Raw genomic sequence first — 12,938 nt, 5'->3', positions numbered from 1 at the left:
GGTTGAGGACTCGGCCTCCCTCTTTCTCTTTTCAAGGACCTGCTCACCCTTCTAGTTGATTTCCTCCTCCGTCCTTATAAACTGGTCCGCGAGCTTGAGGAACTCGGTTACTGTCTTGGGCCGATTGACAACCACATGCCACTTGAATTCTTTGTGCATTATGCCTCTCTTGGCCGCGGTAAGCCGAACTGCAGGGTCCAGGTCGGGTATCTGTAAACAAGCGTCATTGAACCACTTGATGTAACCTCGGATAGATTCTCCTTCCCTCTAGACTATTCCAAGGAGGCTCTCCTGGGTTTTCGGGCACCGCTTGCTGGTGACGAAGTGAGAAGTAAAAACTTGCATGAATTGCGCCCAACTTCTTATTGATCTGGGCGCGAGGTTCCTGTACCATGTACGGGCCACTCCCTTGAAAGTGGTGGAGAAAGCCACACACATGCAGGACTCACTGGCCCTTGCCAAGTGCATCTGTGATTGGAAAGCGTCAACATGATCATTTGGATCGAATGACCCGTTATACTTGCCCAAGGGAGGCTATTTGAAGTCCTTTGGCATTGGAACGGCCAAGAGTTCTAGAGACAGAGGGGATGGTACAGAGAGGAGTAGAGTGGATTTCACCTCGCCCGAACTTACCTCTTCCCTACCCTTGAGCTCGGGCAGGTTGTGTGTTGCAGTTCGGCGAGCTCGGCGACGTCTCCGCTGCTTCTTTGCAGGCTCTGCATTGGTGCTGCTAGCCTCGGTATTGTCGGGCACAGTTTTCGCAGGGAGGGTGACAAACTGCTGGTGATGGCTGCAGATAGAGGGATCTTGCCTGGAGGCAGCGGCTAACACCTCAAACCGGTTCTTCAAAAGCGGGGCCACGAACTCAGAAAGCTGCGGTGATGCGGGCCTAGTAGGCTGGGACCTTCCCGACCTGACTGCGCGCAGCGAGGCAGGGGTGACGGGTCTTTCCTTCCTCCCGCGGGATGAGACTTGACTCTTGAGAGGACTCTCCTCGGTGAGGACGCTCGTTCTGACGCCGAGGCCGGACTTGTTGCGCGGCCGGATGTCGTGGAGGAAGCGGCTGCTGAGTCTGAGGCAGTGGGGGAAATTGTTGCAGATAATGATGCTGAGAAACATGGTGCAACACTTGCTACTGATATAGTTGGAACTGCTGAACTTGTTGCATCTGAGCTTGCATGGCTCGCATGCATTGCACCAGGTCTTCAAGCTGGTTCTGGGCGGTCATGGGAGGAACAAGAGAGGGTTCAGTGAAGGTTGTTCCAACCATGAAAGGGAGTGGAGCATTCAAGGGTGCCATTGTCTAAGGCACGTTTAGGATGGGGACTCCATCCGTAGAGAGGGGGATGGTGAACTGTTCAATACACACCGCTGGGACCTGGAGTTGCTCCCCAGCGATGTTCATTTCGGCACTGCGTGCTGCATTGCTGGAGGAAGCCATGAGAACTGAAGTTTGCAAAGTTTTAGCATAAGGCTTTTTGAAGCGTTCCTACAGACAACGCCAAATGATGTAGTGTAATCTGGTCACTCCTAGCTGACGGGGGCCTGGCTCCTAGTTGGCAACGAACGGTACCTGAGATGGAGAAGACAGTGAAGGATTCCCGGGGAGGTCGCCCGACGGGAACACTCCGATGCTTAAGTTAGAACTCTGAGAGAGAACTGTAGAGAATAGTAAAAGAGCTAAGAGTGTAGATAGCGCGAAATCACCTTGTTCAAGTTCCCCTCGTCCCTTGGGGATCGGGACCTTTATATACTGATGTTCTGTCAAATCGGGTGTAACCACCTTTGATCCTCTGTTACAACCGTTATTCGCCAGGCTGATTCGATTGGGGCAGGTATCCGTCGCAGTGTACGGTCCTGTCGATTGAGAGACGTTATGCAGAGCCGGCATGTACCACGCCGCCTGACGTGAGACGTGGGTGTAGTCCTTTGGACTGGCAAGTGTTGCGCCGTCAGACAAGAGACGTGAGACCAGTCCGACAAGCACGATCTTGTCGGGTAGGAAATTTCCCGAAGACTCCGAGTCATTCAATAACGAGCTCCTTTGTAGGGAGCTCCCTTGTAGCGAGCTCCTTTGCAGCGAGCTCTAATAGCGAACTGCCTTGAACTGTGGCGAGCTGTAGCAAGCTGTCTTATGGTGAGTTATTATGCTGGGGTTTCAACGATCTCATTATGCCGAGTTTTGGCCAAGCTGTCACTTACGCTGAGTCACGTCCACGTGTCACCTGATTAGGAGATCGGGTCAAATCACCCTCCATCAATTGCCCCCCACTCCTTGGGCTAAGGGTCTTACCCTAGCGCAGGGAGTTCATGAAGTGACGAGTAGATTTGGCCCGTAATTCAAACTAGGTTGATTGTTCGCATGATGTATACGCGCGGGTATGAGACAATTTCTAGATTTTTCGAGCGCCAAAATACGCGCCAAATTGCATTCAATTTGGGAAGACGTGCAACCGTCTCTACTTCAATTTCGGAGGATGTGCAACCAGCTTTATTGTAAGCCGTTGGATCTGCTTTGATCGAGACCGTTGGTTTATCTAGCACAATGACTATAAATAGGAGGGCCCCATGCCTCATTTTCCTTACACCAACTTGCCCTGCATTCAGTTTTGAGGTCGTGCCTTCGCCTTGTTTGCTTAAGCTCTCCCCGTTCTTTGTCGCTTTCTCAGTCCACTTTTCCGATGAGTCCTTTACTTTTGTCCAAACAATGTTTAGGTATCCCGAAGGGCAATCTTTAGAGGCTCGGGAAACCTCTGGTAACTCTACTTCTACTTCCCAGGATAACTTCGATCCCTCTTTAATGTCTATGGAGAGACTTCGGACCTTGGTCTTTCAGTATGACCTCCCCAGGTATCTTATCTAGTCTTTCAGTACAACCTCTTCCATGTCTATGGTGACACGTCCACATGTCACCTGGTTAGGAGGTCGGATCAAATCACAAATTAGCTTGATTTACATTTCTCTATGATAATATGCTTATATATGAGCATTTCTTTTTCTTTTTTTAATCGATTGGGATAAAAGAGTTACAACTAAAAACATGAATGGCATTTCTTTTGAAGCAAGTGTGTCATTCATAATAATGGAATGCAAGTAGCCACCCAAAAGCAGGAATGAAAATCTAATGGAATGCTCGTTTGAAAAGAGGGATGTCCTACGTAAGGGTGAACATTGTTCGAACTGAAATTTTTAGTTTCGTTTTGCTTGGTTCAATTGTTTTGGTTTTTTTTCGGTTTTGTTCGATTAATTCAATTTAAAAAAAATTCGGTTTCGGTTTCAGTTTTCAAGATTAGAAATTAGGTTAACGAAAAAGAACTGAATTAACCAAAATATATTATATACACAATATAATATATATTATTAATATATAAAACATAATATATTATAATATGTATATAATATATAATAATAATATTAATAAATAACCAAAAAGTAGACCGAAAAATTCGATAGAGTTGGAATAAACAAAATGCTCACCCCTAGTCCAGACTACTTTGAGAGGAATACTTAGCTCTAAACCTCTTCAGGGAAAAATGTATGATTCGGAAAAGATATGGTAAGAAAAGAATTTTGACCGATAAAAATGCACCTATGAATTTTGATAAAAGAGGTATTGGATAGACTATTGGAAATGGTAAAATATCAAGTTTTAAAAAGACAAACGGATCAAGTGTATCAATAAAGAACTGTTTAGAATAACATTAGGCCCATTTTAATCCCTTGGAATAATCTAATATGGAGGTTTGATTCAAAACAAAATTTCACCGTTAAAGCCATGTCAAAGGGCTGAGGGTAACAAATTTGATCCTCAGTAAGATATGGGGGACTTACAGATACCCCAAAGTTCATTGCTATTCTTGTTCCTGAATAACTGTTTCTGTCGAGGGCTGAGCCAAACAAATCGCCGTTTATGTGGTGAAGAAGAGCCTAAGAGGATAGTAGTGAGCAATATTAGTGGCTACAGAAGTATTCTCCAACGAACTAAAGATTCGAATAGAGTTTTGTGCTGTTTAGGGTTTAAAGTTTACTCTGCACCATTAGAAAAACAGAAGATAAAGTTTACTCTGGCATGGTCAGCGAAGTTGATTCTCTCGTTTACAGAAGAAAAAAGCTCAAAAAAGCTATCAAGAAATCAGAGATCGCTTCGGCCCGAATCGGAAGAGAACTGTAACGCCATATCCCTAACAACCTGAATCAACCCCTTCAAATCTTGGGCTCCCAGTTCAAGGCAGTCCTTCAGCAACCCCCCCTCCTCCATCTCCCTCTGCACCGTCAACACCATCTCCCTAAATGGACCCTGTTGTAAAAAATTGTATTTTGTTTCATTCATGGATATCAAAATTCAAATTTCAAAAATTAATTAACTAAGAGGGGAAAGGGGAGGGCGGAGGGGTGACGAGTGAGAAAAGGAAAAAAAAAAACGCACCGACTGACGGAACACCTGGAGGAGCCTGCGAGAGAGGGATTTCGAAACCCTAAACAAACTCTGATAGTTAGCTGCAACCCAGGCCGCTCTGTCTTTGTCCGATCCCATCCGAGTCAACTCATTCAGACCCTTCAGCAGCTCGTTCATGTCCGAAACCGCACCCGCCATCTCCGACCATGCCATCTCTCTCCAGGCGTAGTTCTTCAGGTAGCCCCACCCCACCGACCACAACCCTAACCCTAACCCTAACCCTACCCCCATTCCCCCTTCCAGCTTCTCTGCGATCCTTCTCGCCCTCATCGACCCCTCGTAATCTCCTCTCGAAGCTCGGAGGTTGGCCACTCGATTCATCAGTGAGTGGGAAAGTGAGATTAGGGTTCGCCATTGCCACACCGAGAAGGCTTCGGCCGGTAATGGCGCCGGCGGGGAGACTGTCAGGAAGAGCAGAAGCAGCAAAAACGGCCCAGAATATGGATTCCGGGTCGTCGATTTCATCATTGTCCGAACTGATCGCACGGTCAGAAGAATGTTGGGATGGAGATAATCAGATAAGAGCGAGGAGAGTAGGAGATGAGTAGATCGAGAGCTGAAATGCCGCATAATACTTCATTTGCAAGGAATTGAGGGATCAAATCTAGATGTTTCTCCATCGAGCCGTTCTTATGGAATCATTCATGATTATCAGACGGTCTATACCCGGACCGGATTAGGTCGGGTTAGGATCAGTCCTAACCCAATCCGAGCTCAAACCTGAGCGACGGTCATCAAGTATTCAAGTTGTAGGGGTGCTCACGATTCAGTTGAGGTTATTTTGTGAATTGAACCGATCTGATCGATGCAATCGATTAATCGCAGATAGGTTTTTCGGTTTTTTAGAGAGGTCATTGGTCGATCTGTGATTTTTCCCATTGGGAAAGAAGAAGAGAGAGAACTGAGAGATGAGAAAATGAACTCGGAGGCCGTCAGTCGGATTCCGAAAGTCGTTGGTCGAAGATTCGAAGGCCATCGGTCGGTTTGGGGAAGAAGAAGACTAGAGAGATAAGAGATTGAGAACTGAGAGTAAGAGTGAGAGATAGAAAGATAAGCGTTTACTCAGAGAGAGAAAAAAAAAAAAAAAACTGAGACGAGAAACCAAGAAGTGAAAACTCGTAGGTTGTTGATCGGAGACCGGAGGTCGTCGGTCGAAGATTCGGAGGCCGTCAGTCGATCTGGGGAAGAAGAAAACCAGAGAGATGAGAGATGGAGAACTGAGAGTAAAAGATAAAGGGAAAGGGTGATTCGAACTAATTTCGAAGAGAGGAAGAAATAAAATGGAAGATTAGAAAAGGTTTGCAAATATAGAAGACTAGATAGCTGTAACTACTGCCTACTGTAGCTAGCAGTAGGACTGTTTCTGTAGCCGAGTACATACCTATAGCTATTAGCTGACTAGCTAGCTGCCTAACTGTAGAAAACGACAGAAACTCAAAAAGTGAGATTTGAAAGAGAAAGAAAAACAAAGAGAAAGTGAGAATGCCGAGAAGCTTGATATAGATTCGTAGTTATTTGGGAAGAAAAATAAAAGATATAGATTCGCAGTTATTTGGGCTTCGCGCGCCATCCAATCTGCAGCATAGTTCGATTCTCTATCGACAAGTCGGAAGAAAACACTTTTACAGAAGGTTAGAGCAACTCTCAGTAATGTTCTTCGTCTTTCAAGTGGGTTTCATTTTCTGGTTGAGGCACGAAATTATCAATTTTGAGTTATCTTCGATAATTATCGGAAATTGATGAAAATTTGAGATCATCTTAATGGATTCTCAGGCAGTCCCGCTTCGGCTTGATTAACAGAACAATAATTAATCTTCACAGTTTGGCATCCAAGCCACGACCAAATTGATTACAGGTAATTTAATGCAATCATGAGAGGGAGCAAATCTTGTGAAGGGAATTTAAGACTACACCCTTTTCTAATTCCAAGAATTCCACACAGGAATGAAGTGCTTCATCAAGGATTACTTAGGGTCTGATTTCAATTTTTCCAAATAGCCCACAAATTAAAAACTATTTTTTCTTTCATAAGTAGTTTTTTATTATTTTTTTGCCAATCTGCCCTACCAATCAATGAGTGTTTGGTCATTATTCGACGGACCCACTAAAGGGTCTTAGAGGATCGACCAAATTTGGTAGGAGAAAGGGCAGAACTTAAAAAGTACGATCCAAATCCTCATCCTCACCACAGAAGCTACATATCAAAACCTCTTTTCCTCAAAAACATCTTAGTAGGAAGCTTGTTTTGAAAGAAAATGAAAAGAAAAGTTTTAATCTTAGGAGGGGCATTTGATGTTTCCAACTAATGTTGAACTAATTTGTAGTGTTATTTTCACTCAAGATTGAAGAACATTTCAGCAAATAGGCTGATTTAATAGTGAACACTCTAGAAGAACTCCCCTCCAAAGTCATTCTATCTTCAAACTGTCTAGGAGAGAGAAAAATGGATTTGATTTTTCCCATAAATTATTAGAAACAATTACTCAAATTCTGGGTTCATCCCAGCACTCACCATCAAAGTTAATTAAATCCGAAACCATAATATTTTCATTCTCCTCACTTTCAAAAGAAATAATTTCTGATAAAGTTTGATGGAAACCTATTTGTCATGTCAAAAACTAATTGTTCTACCATTCCCAACTTGGCATCTAATACCTTTTTTCAGCAGATCTTTGGACTGGGTAATGCCTTTCCAAGCTCACCATAAACCATTTTTTGGGCTAATATCCCAAAAGGAATTACCTTTCATATATTTGCTTTTAATGAGTTCAATCCAAAAATTATTTTCTTCATTTAAAATCCCCATCCTAATTTTGCAAGGTTTGTTTCATTTACCCATTGGAGATTTCTAACTCCTAGACCCTCCCATCTTTTGGGAGTACAAATGCATCATTAAGTGCAAGGGCTTCTTCCCTTCATTCTTTTTTCCATAAAAATTCTCTTTGACTTCTTTCCAGTTAATCTAAAGCATTATTTAGAATTTTAAATGACCTCATGATGTATTGGGGCATCATGGTTGTAGTGGAGTTTATAAGTGTAAGTCTTCCAGCTAATGAGACAATTTTTTTTCCAATTTGCTAGTTTTTGGAGCATTTTCTCCTTGAGGAAGGAAAATGTATTCTTTGTCACTCTTTTGTTAATTAGAGGTAAATAGTTCTTTGGATTCAATTCCTTTGGGATTCTAAGCATCCTTCAAATCATTTTTTAAAGCTTTGGGTGAATATTCCTTGATATAAAAACTAAAGATTTATTGAAATTTGGAGTTTGTCCAGATGCTTTCTCATAATTTGAGAGGATTTTCCTAATTTTCAAGTGATCAAGGATAGTAGTGTTTACAAATATAACACAATCGTTAGCAAATTGCAAAATGGGGATCTTTGGACCCCCTTTAGAAATTCAGCATCCAATTTTACTGGCACCTTCTTTTCCCAGATTCTTAGCAAGAGCCTCAGCACAGAGAACAAAGATGTAAAGAGACAAAGGATCCCCTTATCTAATGCCCCTACTTAAAATGAATTCAGTTGATGGGGTCCCATTAATTAAGAGACCAATTTAATTTCTTTCAATGGACTGGATATTGGTGCAATCAGTCCCAATCCAATATACATAATAGAGAGACCAGGTCCAATCCAATCGAATAAATACTTTGAACAATTAAGTCTGGATTGGTCCAATTAAATACGTATTATCTGGTCCAAATTGACTATGATTTGGACGGGTCCAACCCAAAATTGGTGAGTTGACACCCCTACTAATGGGATTTGGGTTAGACCAACGATTATTAGCAAAGACATTGGTTAGGATAAAATGAACTGGTTGCCTGGATGGTTCTCAGGCCAAACAGTCTAGCCATCTGAGTCAACTGTGGTTCAAAAACATTGGTTAAAAGATTCAAAGTTGTGTTTTAGTGCTAAATTGAGTTCACTCCATAGTCTTAATACCGTCATTGATTGAACAGTTGAACCATTCGACCTAGGAATTGGTTACTTAATTGGTTCTGTTTTCCATTTGACCCGGGATTTAAATTTAAAAATGTCAGGGGCTAATGGTTAGAGGGGACAATTGAACCATTATTCAACCAAGAATCAGTGAACAAAAAGAACATAAATACAACAACAAAGCACACATCTTTTCACTAGTCCTGCTCAAAAAAGAACATGAATACAATTATCCAAAGAAAAAATAGAAAAAAAAAATCCACCAGCAGAGAGCTTCATAAATCTTCGTTTAAAAGATGTTTGAGATCACATGAGACTCGAGGTGAAATATAATCAAGAGTCAAGACCCCTTTCACTAAGCCCATGTTAGCGAACAAGTCGGCACATCTATTTCCTTCTCTTAGACTGTAAAGGAACTTGATTTACATTTCTAGCCCGGTTCAGTCCATACTGCAAATTTCCAGGCAGGGCCTGCATAGACCCAGGCGGCCAGGTCCATGTGTTCTGGGCCCCAGACTGGGTTATAACCCTTATTATTGCAGCTAGACTTGGCCCAGACCAGCACATGATCAACTCCTAGTTGTTAGTTGTTTGGACAAACATCCAAACATGTATTTGAATGTGTTGAACATTCTCCTGATTCTTAGAAGTGAATTCTCCTCTCAACAAATTCAGCACTAAATTATTAGAATATTACAAGAGAGAGAGAGAGAGAGAAAAGAATACCAAGCAGCTTTATTACATTCACAGCTCTAGAAAAATGGAGATGTTATTTTTGGCAATTTAGGGGTAATTCTACAATATGAACAGTTTTTCTTATCGCCGGTTGCAAAACTAAATCAAATTCATCTGGTTTGAAAATAGATTGTTTCTCAAAACAAAAACACAAAAAGCATGTTCTTGATTGTGTATGTGTTTTTGTTTTTTTTTTTTTTTTTCAAATCTGGAACCAAAATCATATTCTTGAATTTATTGTTTCAAAAACGTGTTTTCATCTTGTTATTTAATAGGATAAAATTATAAAAACCTCCGCTGAGGTTTCTGGCATTCATAAAAATCTCCCCTGAGGTTTCATTTTAACTAAAACCTTACCTATAGTTTTGAAAAAAAAAAAAAAAAAACCCAGCAATTACCTCTCTTCCATTATTGTCTCAATTCATTACAAAAAAAAATAAAAAAAAAAAGAAAGAAAAGAAAAACATTGTCATCTTAATAACAAAAGGCATTAAAGTTATAAAATTGCCCTTATTAATTGTTAGGGCATGTTTAAACATAATTCAAAATGTTAGATCTTCCCTTTTATACTTCACTGAATCCTAATGAATTTACAAAATAAAATTACTGTACTCTTTTCAATCTAACCCAGGGATTTTTTTAGTTAAAAACTAAAAATTCTTTTAGGGGTACTTTAGTATACCTTCAATGCACTTTATATGTGCTGGTCCCTAAGGTCTTATTTAGAAATCCAAATTCTACCAAGATAGAATTAGGCTATGTTTGGGAGTGCTTAAAAATAAGTGTTTATTTGAATTGGGACCACACTATTAAGCATTTATTGGCATTTCGGAAATAAGTCTGAAATAAGTGCTTATTTTAAACATAAGGGCTTATTTTTTAAGCCCAAATTTTCAGCTTTTTTAAGTACTTATACAATATGCACTTATTCAATTTTTTCTTCCAAAATTATCCCTAGTTGAATTTTAAAATACCACTTATAAAACTATCCCTAGTTGAATTTTATAAAGGTACTTTTGTAAAAATACTTTTATAAAGTGCTTTCATAAAAATACTTTCACAAAAGTACTTTCATTAAAGTACTTTTGTAGAAGTTCTTTTATAAAAGTACTTTCACAAAAGTGCTTTAGTAAAAGCATTTTTGTGAAAGTGGTTTTCTAAAAGTTCTTTCGTGTAAAAGTACTTTTTGTAAAATTACTTTTATGAAAGTGTTTTCATAAAAGTAATTTAATAAAAGCATTTCCATAAGGGTATATATTGAAAATTTGAAAGAAACTGAAGGGGAAAATAGTCACAAATGCTTATTTAAGTGCTTATCGAAGAAAAAGACTACTAAACGCCCAATATGAAATAAGTGCTTATTTTTTAAAATAAGCATGCTTGGAAAAGTTAGGTGCCAAATGCAAATAAGTGTTTATTTGAATAAGCACATGCTTTTAAGCACTTATTTTTAATATAAGCACTTCCAAACATGGCCTTAGTTGCACATGGCTCAAAAGAAGTTGTAGAAATATTCATATGGGTCATTTTTTTTATAGAAACAAAAAGTGCTACACAAGACGGGGAGTAGCATGCCCCACTAGACAAAGAATGAGCCTTGTTTGCCAGCCAGTTCGCCGCTTGGTTTGCCTCCCGATACACGCGCCTGTAGCAAACTCTACCTTCCATCTTTTCCTTCATGTGCCAGCAGCTTGAGATTACATTCCTGAGATTCCAAGAGTAGGGATCAGACCTTTGAGACATTTTATAATTAGAATAGAATCCTCCTCAATAGTGGTTGAAAATTCGCTGAAGTTCGTAGCCAAATTATCAGCTTCCTACCCCACTCATGCCTCTACAACATTAATAGAAGAATAACCCAAGTTATAAGCTTTATAATCCTAAACCTTGCAATATTTGGGTCTAGTTACTTCAATGTTTCCTATGAGTGATATAATAAATGACCACTATAATCTCAATGTGATTAAAATTTGATGCTGCAAGGATGCTCCCTTCGTTATGGATCACAATATCTGTTATTTTCAAAAGAGCACTACAATTACCAAAACTACTGCACGTAGTAAAGATACTCTAGCCCTAGTAATAATAAAGAAGAGAAATTTGGCAACTACAACTACCCTCTCACAGACTAGTATGTTATTAATACAAGTGATATACATAATTGGATGAATATAAGAACTGCAAGCCCTCTGGTGTACACTAACACTCCTTATCCTAATTGAATGAGAGAAGGTTCAGATCAGGTTACATGGAAGAACAAATAAAGCTTTATAATAATAGAACAGTAACTCCCCTAGTGCAAGGGAAAGGGATGCTCTCCTCAAATCCTTAGCAATTGACAATTGCAATGCATGATGAGATCCACCCGGAAACACAATTTCAAAATATAAACAAACCTTCTAATCCCCCTCCCACCCCCCCCCCCCCAAAAAAAAAAAAAGAAAAAGAAAAAAACCCAAAGAGTAGCATCATCCAACAAGTCATATTGGAATAGAGGGTGAAAGTTGGACCAAGAAAGAAGGAACAATAGATTTTGTTGTGAATTGAGGAGAGTGGTCAAAACTGGGGGCTCATACATGTACGTGCGCCTAGGACTTGGACACAAGAGGACACCACATACAATTCAAAAGCTTAAGATGTTAGGTTATGGCCACTCCTGTATATAAGTCCTTACACCTCTTATTTCTTTTCAATGTGAGATTCTCTTCAATTATTTATATGTGAATCCCAACAGATTTTGGAGTGAAATAAATAGATGTTTGCACATAGTGCCCTAACTGCTAACAAGGTTGCTGAAGGAAGAAAGTCTTATATGTATCCTTCATGCTTAGAAGACAAGGAGGAAACTGATAACAGATTTTTTCTTTTCTTTGTGTAAGAGAGAGAGAGAGAGCGGGAACGAGAGAGAGAGAGAGAGAGAGAGAGAGAGAGCCCTTTCAGTGAACCAACCCATTTCTCTTTGAAGATGATCAATTTACAACAGAATTTAATTATGTCATTCTCTTTCAATCCCTTTACTCTCTCTTGCTGGCAAGGGCAGTGAACAGGGTTTATGCACCATAAGGTTCACCAGAGAATGTGCACTTGTCCAGTAAACTATTCATGTATTTGCATCTTTTGTACATGATCTACAGGGAGCCCCTTTCTTGATGTAGCTCTCCAACCCCCGGTTAACTTTTTGTATTTTGATACCCCTGGTCAACTTACCCTATGGTTGAACTTGATTAGCATCAAACTTCAATCATGCCCAAGGTTCAAAGTACCGATATGTATTAGCCCATATGGGCCAATACGTATCGTGCCAATGGCTTCCCGATACGCCCCTCCAGGGGTTGTATTGGGTCAGTCACTGGTTCAGAGGGTAGCCGAGTCATGGGTCCAAATTGGACTAGACTTTATCTTGCTTTCAGTAGAAATCCACAAATTGGACTCTTTGTATGCCTGGTCTTAGCTAGCAGCCTTGCTCGGGATTACTTATTTTTAAGGGTCATTTATTAAAACACCCGCTACAGTTTGTAATCGATTTATTTAATCAATCTTTCATTAGATGACAGTAAAAACTGGCAGTTTTGATCTTAATGTCTATTTGAATAAATTTAATTAAATGAAAATAAACTCTTTTATCCCTAATAAGACAAGCAACTATTCAAATTTATCAATTTTGTTTTCTATAGGGGTACTTTTGAAATGAACAATCATGGGCCCATGCCCTTGAACATTTTCTAATCAATTTAGGTGATCATGTTACTATTTTTAGATGGCAAAACAAACACTTCTTAATGAAAGATCGACTAAATAAGTTACAAACT

At 40.0% G+C, this 12,938-nt stretch overlaps 1 protein-coding gene across 1 annotated transcript; it reads right to left on the bottom strand.

The window, feature by feature from the left end:
• Positions 1 to 4,009: 4,009 nt before the first annotated feature.
• Positions 4,010 to 5,751, bottom strand: LOC148867076 (adenine phosphoribosyltransferase). The gene is made up of 2 exons (XM_088974312.1): positions 4,427 to 5,751; positions 4,010 to 4,297 (listed from the first exon to the last, which is right to left on the bottom strand). Exons 1-2 carry the CDS (start codon positions 5,024 to 5,026, stop codon positions 4,133 to 4,135), a joined length of 765 nt encoding a protein of 254 aa, XP_088830438.1. The 5' UTR covers positions 5,027 to 5,751; the 3' UTR covers positions 4,010 to 4,132.
• Between the last annotated feature and the right edge of the window lie 7,187 nt (positions 5,752 to 12,938).

This window comes from Nelumbo lutea, chromosome 3 (assembly GCF_056320005.1).
Source record: "Nelumbo lutea isolate HS-2025 chromosome 3, American lotus-T2T, whole genome shotgun sequence".
NCBI lineage: Eukaryota > Viridiplantae > Streptophyta > Magnoliopsida > Proteales > Nelumbonaceae > Nelumbo > Nelumbo lutea.
The sequence above is the reverse complement of the archived record's forward strand: the minus strand, read 5'-3'. Positions and strand labels throughout refer to the sequence as shown.